We start from the raw sequence: 9,201 nt of genomic DNA, 5'->3' as shown, positions 1-9,201 counted from the left end.
GCACCTGGTCAGTCAGCCTTTCCTTTAACTCCAGATCAGTATGTTTCTCCTTACTGTGTCAGTCCTATTGGGGAGGATCCACAGCACTTGATATAGGACAGGGCTGTCCAATCCCGGTCCTGGAGGGCCATTCCACTCCAGGTTTGACAGGTAAAATGAGGTAATGAGCTACTTCAGGGTCTGGGGGGAGGTTTCATTGGTTCATTTAAACAATGTAGAACAGGGTTGGAACAAAGACCTGGACACCCCTGATATAGATCTGTGCAGGCTATTTTGGGGTCATTTTTTTTTTTTTTTTTAACGATATCAGTACTTATAAACACTCGGGATGATTTGAGTAAACATTTCTCATCATTTTATGTGTTTTTGTTTTGTTTCTGTGATCCCTTATCAATGTTTCCCACAGTATTTTTGCACAGTGTGGTAAATACATAATATACCCATAGGAATAGCATGGCGTGTAAAAATACTGTAGTAAACTTTTATAAGGGCTGTGATAGTGGAAAGAGATGAGATTTAGTGTTCCAGACTACCAGATTATAGATAATATCTATGTCAGCTGTCAACATGGTTGGTCATATTCACACAGCATCAGCAAATCAATGAGCAGCTGGACGCATTTACCTGGGTGCTAATGCTTTCTGAACACAGTCCCAGGCATCACCGCTAACTAACTGTACCCGCTTTTTAAATATTTGAAAGATGCACACATGGAAGCAAATGTATAATGTAAATAAGTCAGGTTGATTACTGTGAAACGTAAATGATCTGTATGTCATTCTAAACTAATAAATATAGCTATTTACTGGGATTGATTGTATTTATAACTTGGTATGTGCTTTCTGTGGTCCCTGTCTTTTTTTAATACAGTATATGTGAGCTTTTTTTTAAATGCTTCTGTAGTTAGTTACCTGTTTTTAAGAACTCGTCGACACGGCACATCTATTGAGAATTGAAACACACAGAGGCTCTCTCTCTCTCTCTCCCTCTCTCTCTCTCTCTCCCTCTCTCTCTCTCTCTCTCCTCTCTCTCTCTCTCTCTCTCTCTCTCTCTCTCTCTCTCTCTCTCTCTCACTTCCACTCTGGAAATCTGATGACTCATGATGAATTAGGTAAAAGTTTTACTCTGTCATTGGGAAGGATACAAATGGGCTGCACTTTTGAGACTGCTTGCACAATAAAATATCTTGCATATATTTGAAGAGGGGAAGGGTTTGATTTTCAGACAGGCAAGGCATTGAGAAAACAAAGGGTTTAAGTGGGTAAAACAGGTTGAAACAAAATGCTCCAATCCTTCTTTATGTGTCCAGTATCTATCCACCTATCCATGTGTTAGTTAATTGATACTAACTGTGGTCTGGGAAGATAGGCAATCATATTCATAGTTGTTTAGTACTCTGCATGCCTTTTCGATTTTTGCCGCACCTAAGCTGTCTCTGTTACAACAAGTTATATCTACAGTGACATGTTAGCAGTGCAATAGTGCAAGGATAGTGCATCAGCTGAGGATCCAGTAACGTGGTTCTGAGGTCAAGCAAGTCCAGTACAGAGTAGGAGGGGCGGATCAAGAGATCTACAAGCGCAGTCTAAACAGGGGGGTCTGGAGGAGGCGGTGGAAGGCAGTGAGAGATGGAGCAGTCCTGAAGTTCTCCGGTAGCTGGTTCCACCACAGAGGGGCTACGGAAGAGACACGGGTACATTCCTAATATCTTCTCAATAGTTTATTATCTAGGCTGAATACAAGTAAGTTTTATTTAGTCTAACGAAAAAAAAAACAAAACAAAAAAACATTGAAAGCCTCCCATTGTTTACAAACAGATATCTCTGTGGCCAGCAATGGAAGCCTGTGTTGGTATAATATGAAGAAATCCTATCTGATGCACACAGTTTAACATACAGCCAGATGGTACAATATTACCAATGCACCCTTTTTTAACCTCTAATATCCCATAAACCATTTGAGGTGCAGTTTTCCTGTTTGAACATGGAAAGCCCTCTCTGTGACCTCACATGCGTGCCATATTGTGGTCATGTGACTTTTTGAAAGCTAGTGCACAGCTGTGTTCTACGATTCTCCAGATCATGGGCATCGTTAATTGATGCTAACTGTGGTCTGGGAAGATAGGCAGTCATATTCATTGTTGTTTAGTACTCTGCATTGTCAAAGCCTCATAACTCAAACACTATTCAAGACAGTGAGCCTTTGCTTAATGAAAAAGCAACAACGAGCTTGTGGGTGTTCTGTGCTACTGAATTAGCGATTAGCTTCAGGATCCGACACACAGGCATTGAAGCATCAGAAACTGTGCTCGAGACTGGACCGTGTGAGAGGCAGTATGGATGTCTGGAAAGGAGCTGAAGTGTTATGTTTGTTCCTGTGTTTGTGAAGAATAATAAAAGTTTGCAAGAGCGCTAAACTGCAGCTTCTGAATCTGGCTTCACTATTTCAAGGGGTGCAGACCAGACGTGACCACGCGCCACATATACACTTAGCTGGAAAGGCTGATTCTGATAAGTCTTCAGCCTCCAACTTTTTAACTAGTACATGAAGCTGGTTCTTTCCAGGTGCCGCTCTTCCTAAGAGACAACTGGTCTCCGAAGGCAACTTCATCCATTGTTGCACAATATGGCACCTCCAAATCTGCATATTGTGCATAAAGGCTTTCTTACTGTGTATTACTTATGACTGAGCAAGTAAAGAAGAGGTCCTGTGCTCCCCAACCACCTTTCTCGCTCCTCCAAAGGGGATTTTCTAAGTCGCCCAATCAAACATCAGATAAGGCAGAAGCTCCGCCCCCTCTGCTCCTCTTGCGTCTTGTCCTGAGTCTAAGGAAAGCTGATAGGTCAGTTCTCCAGGTGGTTTTGGCACAAAGGGTATTTATCAATGCCTATGAAAGCAGAAGGCATTACTTGGTTTAAACCACTGAGTGCATCAGTGCCCGAGCCTTCTGCAGCAGGGAGAAAGGGCTTGACATCGAGTCGCAGACAGGATCCCTTCAATCACCTTCCTTGTTCGGTAAGAGACTTTATTCTTTTTTGTTTAAAAAAAAAAAAGAATTAATTATCTGGGGAAATCCCAATATCTCTTTAACAGTAGGATGCAGCTACTCCTTATAAAAGTATTCCCATAGTAAAAGCCTAGCAAGGTGTAATAGAGTGTGGTAAAGCATAGGGAAGCATTGTACAGACCAGCGAGGTATGGTAAAACATATTAATAACATGGAAAACCAGGGTAAACTATGGGAAATGCATAGTACAACATGGAGAAAACTGCCAAATTACTGTGCACAAATAGCAAGGTAAACTTTTCTAAGTCTACCTAGTCTTGCACAGCAAAGAGGAACACTAAGAGGTCAGGGCACTTCAAGTGAGCCTGGAGCATCGTTAGGATTGTTTCCAGGTTTATAGAGGCATCAGCTTATTGATAGCAATCGATTGCACATTATACACAATCTGATTGCATGTTCTGTACAAGCAGACTGCAATATTTCCAACCCAGTGTGGAAAACATTTCATCAAAATCAACATTCACTGCATCCTACTGAGGGGGATAACACTGCCATTAATACAGGGGGTCAATGCTTATTGTTGACACTAAATATATATTAATACTAACGAGAAACTTACCCTCGGATCACTTTTTTAAATGATGGTGCTGTTATAGCAGTTTTGAAAAATGCCACAATTGCAATTTAATACTAGACTTAGTAATACATTTAGACAAATATTTTGACGATGTATAAACACTGCAGGCTAAGTTGAGAATGGAGCCCAGTATGTGGTTGATGAGAAGTGCATGCCACAGACAGCTGAACCCTGTTCTCTTGCTGCACAGACACAGCTGCTCTCTGGTGAGGTCCTGTCAATGCACTTTGCATTATGAGAAGTGCATGCCACAGGCAGCTGAACCCTGTCCTCTTGCTGCACAGACACAGCTGCTCTCTGGTGAGGTCCTGTCAATGCACTTTGCATTATGAGAAGTGCATGCCACAGGCAGCTGAACCCTGTCCTCTTGCTGCACAGACACAGCTGCTCTCTGGTGAGGTCCTCTCAATGCACTTTGCATTATGAGAAGTGCATGCCACAGGCAGCTGAACCCTGTCCTCTTGCTGCACAGATCAGCTGCTCTCTGGTGAGGTCCTGTCAATGCACTTTGCACTTCGAGGTGTTCCTCCACCATGGGCTCCTGCAGACTGCTTCTGATCAGGCATGAATCCAGAGAAATGAGTTTAGCTGCCAGTGCAGGTGAAACAGTGATTGCAGGCAGCTGTAAAATGCTTGGAATGTATTCTTTAACATGTAGAGATCTTTCATTTGCCTGCTTTCTCAGTGGATTCCAAGACCATCACAAGAGTTTCCCTCATAATCGTTATTACGTTTTGAATGATTGATAATAGATAAGAAATCCACTGTTAAACTTTAGCAAACAGTAAGATATTCACCTCTATAGTTCACTGCATGGGAAATGTATTGGGGGGAAATGTAATCCAGAGTATAAGTACTGCATAGGAAGTATTGTAAAGAACAGATACACAATGTCAAATGCAGCATGTAACTGTGACTATGCAGCAAATATCCCATTCTTTGTATGGTAAGAGACTTTATTAATTTTTAGTTTAAAAAAAGGAATGATTTATTTGGGGAAATCCAATAGCTCTTTAACAGTGGGATGTAGCTTCTCCTTATACAAGTGTCCCATAGTAAAAGAACAGGAAAGTGTAATAAGCTTGGGAAAACATTGTAAAGACCAGCGATGGAACTTTTATAAAACACTGGAGAGAAAACCAGGGTTGGTTTATATTGAGCTCAGTGCTTCCTGTTCATAGCCAGGCTGTAACAGTGACAAGACAACTAGAGCAAAATAGCACTGCATGAATTCCCTGAGCATTTTGTTTTAATTGCTGGATTCTTATTTCTTTCTAGATTGCAGAAGGACAGAGAACATGGAGGCCGTGCTAAATTCCTCTTTGTTGCTCCAGCATCCATTTCCCGGGGAACTTTGGGTGCAATGCTTCCTCTCCATATTTCTTACTATTACTTGCTTTTCCTTAAACTTTGTCATGGTGTTTATTTACTTGAAAGAGCCTGTGTACCAGGGGGTTCTGCGCTACATGCTGTTCATACACCTTTTGGTTAATGATTTTCTCCAGACAGCATTAACTGTGCTTCTCTTTCTCTTTGCACTGTTTGACGGCACCATGCTCCTCTCTGTTTGCTCTGTAATTGTGCTCCTATCTGCGTGCACTAGCATCAACACTCCACTAAATCTTGCAGTCATGTCTCTAGAGCGATACATTGCCATTTGTTTTCCTCTGCACCACGTCCAGCTGTGCACGGTAAACAGAGGTTACATCGCCATAGCTCTGATATGGTTAATGGGGATACTGCCTACCCTAAGCGACATCAGCATAGCTTACGCATACGGGCCTCCAGGCTATTTCCAAGGCTATTTTGATTGCAGACGCAGTCTATTCATGATCCTTCCCTCTCAGAACATCAAGCAATTGGTTTTGAATGCTGTTTACTTCACCAGCATATGGGCAGTGGTGATATACACATACCTACAAATTCTGATTACTGCTAGAAAAGCTACTTCTGATAAGTCTTCAGCCTCCAAGGGTCAGAGGACCGTCCTGTTACACGGGGTGCAGCTCATACTCAGCATGAGTTTCTTTATCTTTCCACTGACTGAGTACCTGTTTCAAGGTCAGACTCTACTGCCAATGAGACACGTGCGCTTTTTTAACTACTACGTGACGATGGTTCTTCCCAGATGCCTGACCCCCCTGATATACGGTGTCAGGGATGAGAATTTTAAAAAACACCTCAAGGTGTACTTGTCTTCATGCCATAAGAAAGTGCAGCCTCTGCAGTCTAACTGAATTGTCAGTGCAGCATGGGGTAACCAGTGGAAACACTGTGACCTCTGAGACCTGGTCTGAATTCAACCACTGGAGCAACACCTTCTCCTTTCCATTGGTTCAACCTGTGCCTGTCAGAATGACTTGAGATCTGTGTGAAATGATGATAAATAATGTTAAAGATGCTGTCAGCTCCTGTGTGTCTCAACCACTGAGCCTCGCTGTTAACAGAAGCAGGCTCACAATGAGGAATGCACTATGGCTGTACAGAATGCAGGTCTATGTATAGTGTGTGTGTCTACTGTATGCACTGTGGCTGTACAGAATGCAGCTTTATGTATAGTGTGTGTGTGTACTGTATGCACTGTGGCTGTACGGAATGCAGGTCTATGTTTAGTGTGTGTGTGTACTGTATGCCGAATGCAGGTCTATGTATAGTGTGTGTGTACTGTATGCACTATGACTGTACAGAATGCAGGTCTATGTATAGTGTGTGTGTACTGTATGCACTATGACTGTACAGAATGGAGGTCTATGTATAGTGTGTGTGTACTGTATGCACTGTGGCTGTTGATTGCCTACTGTGAGCCTAGCTGGTTTCTGTTTTGTACTTGCGTTATAAAGCTCATAGAATGGGAATGTGCAGGCTATATATTACAACAAACACAACCTTTGTCTACATTCTAGATTTATATTTTATATTTAGTTAGTTACCTGTTTTTAAGAACTCGTCGACATGGCACATCTATTGAGAATTGAAACACACAGAGGCTCTCTCTCTCTCTCTCTCTCTCTCTCTCTCTCTCTCTCTCTCTCTCTCTCTCTCTCTCCCTCCCTCTCTTTCTCTCTCTCTCTCTCTCTCTCTCTCTCTCTCTCTCTCTCTCTCTCTCTCTCTCCCTCCCTCTCTTTCTCTCTCTCTCTCTCTCACTTTCACTCTGGAAATCTGATGACTCACGATGAATTAGGTAAAAGTTTTACTCTGTCATTGGGAAGGATACAAATGGGCTGCGCTTTTGAGACTGCTTGCACAATAAAATATCTTGCATATATTTGAAGAGGGGAAGGGTTTGATTTTCAGACAGGCAAGGCATTGAGAAAACAAAGGGTTTAAGTGGGTAAAACAGGTCGAAACAAAATGCTCCAATCCTTCTTTATGTGTCCAGTATCTATCCACCTATCCATGTGTTAGTTAATTGATACTAACTGTGGTCTGGGAAGATAGGCAATCATATTCATAGTTGTTTAGTACTCTGCATGCCTTTTTGATTTTTGCAACACCTAAGCTGTCTCTGCTTACTTTACACTGTATTGTACTGTGCAGGAGATAGATTCTCCCAGCTCGTTACTGCAAATCGCCATTAGATTAATCTGACTGAAAGGAAAACCACAACACAAAGTTACCAAAGCAATAAAAAAGACAAGGCAGACAATGAATTGAAGGACTTTTTTTTTTGTACAGTAACTGAATGAAAGATGTTTTTGAAAACATATGTTTTAATGATTAAACAATGGAATAAAGCTTGAGAATGTAATATGTTACATATTTATACTTTGAATAATAAAATCCATATATACTTTGATATAGATATAGTAAAACAGATTAACCACAAAATGAAGTGGAAAGAGACCACCCTTATAAAGGGTTACCATGGTAGTTTAGCAACTTTCCTATCCTTTACCGTAGCTATACAATGCATTTATCACAGTGTACCCTGGTTTGCCATGCTTATTAATATGCTTTACCATAGCTATACAATGCATTTATCACAGTGTACCCTGGTTTGTTTATTAATATGCTTTACCATAGCTATACAATGCATTTATCACAGTGTACCCTGGTTTGCCGTGCTTATTAATATGCTTTACCATAGCTATACAATGCATTTATCACAGTGTACCCTGGTTTGTCATGGTTATTAATATGCTTTTCCATAGCTATACAATGCATTTATCACAGTGTATCCTAGTTTGTCATGGTTGTTAATATGCTTTACCATAGCTATACAATGCATTTATCACAGTGTACCCTGGTTTGTCATGGTTATTAATATTTTTTTCCATAGCTATACAATGCATTTATCACAGTGTATCCTGGTTTTCCATGCTTATTAATATGCTTTACCATACCTCGCTATTATTTACCATGCTTATGCTTTACCGTGCTTTCACTGTGCTTTATTACACTTGTACTGTGGGAAGCTTTTATAAGGGCAATGCTGGATTTCAATGAGAATGAGAAGATGAGTAACAGTTCAGGTTAGATTCAGTTGTGTTGGCTCTCAAACCCACCCCACACACACGCTCACTGGTTGTGGATTTCAGACAGAAACAAGGCTGCCCGCCCACCTGCCTGCCTGTTGGTTCATTCCTAGCTACTCTTCCACAGTTTAACAGTGGACAGCCGCGGGGTTGACTTTGTTAAAGTTGCATTTCAGGTAAAGCCGGAGGTGCTTCTTCAAATTGTCATCTCTCAGGCCATAAATCAGGGGGCTTAAAAACTTGGGGAGGACGATGGTCAAGAAGAAGTTAACGTAGCGCACGTGCGCAAACACCATGGGCGGTGTGTACTGCAAAATATATTCTGTGAGCGGGTTGATAAAGAAAGCCATGCTGAGCAGGAGCTGGACGGAGTGCAGCAGGACAGTCTTCTGCGCTTTGGAGGCCTGTGAGCCAGGCGCTCTCACCTTCCTCGCCTGCAGCACGATCTGCACGTACGTGTAGAATATGGTGATCCAAACAACGGTGAAGTAGAGCCCATTGAAAACGGCTTGCTTGAGCTGCTGGTCCGAGTTCTGGATCAGCACGGCCCTACTGCACAGCGCTTTCTGGTTGAAGTAACTCAAGGGCAGCTTTGCCAGGACTATGAAGATATCGCTGCCGCTGGGCACTGAACCGATGAGCCAAGTGACACCGATCGCTAAGTAAGCCCTGCTGACAGAACTTATTTCAGAGTAACGCAGGGGGAAACATATGGCTATGTAGCGATCCAGCGACATCACCGCCAGGTTGAAAGGGGTGTTCATGGCAGCATTGCCTCCCAGGTGAACGAAAAAGGTGCAGAGAGTGATATTAAACTGGATTCTAAAAACCACGAGGAAATACAAGAAGACCGATATGAGCGACTGGATAGTGTCGTTGAACAGCATGTGAATGAACAGAACGTAGCGCGAGCTGTCTCTGTACACCGGCTCCTTGAAGAAAATGAGAATCATGACCATGTTGATGTACAGAAAGAAAGAGGACAGCCCCAGTATGAGTGCGAGCTGCAGCTGGATGGTGCCGTGCTCAATCAGGCTGATCGCAGACAGGCTCGTGGCATTCGCCCCCGTGCTGGAGTTCAT

The 9,201-nt window shown here is 42.3% G+C and overlaps 1 protein-coding gene across 1 annotated transcript; it reads right to left on the bottom strand.

The window, feature by feature from the left end:
• Positions 1-7,992: 7,992 nt before the first annotated feature.
• Positions 7,993-9,201, bottom strand: LOC117406329 (odorant receptor 131-2-like). Its single transcript, XM_034010265.2, has one exon. The coding sequence runs from the start codon at positions 9,199-9,201 to the stop codon at positions 8,248-8,250; it is 954 nt and encodes a 317-aa protein (XP_033866156.1). The 3' UTR covers positions 7,993-8,247.

The sequence above is a fragment of the Acipenser ruthenus genome, chromosome 8 (assembly GCF_902713425.1).
Source record: "Acipenser ruthenus chromosome 8, fAciRut3.2 maternal haplotype, whole genome shotgun sequence".
NCBI lineage: Eukaryota > Metazoa > Chordata > Actinopteri > Acipenseriformes > Acipenseridae > Acipenser > Acipenser ruthenus.
This window is presented reverse-complemented; position numbering and strand designations above follow the sequence as displayed.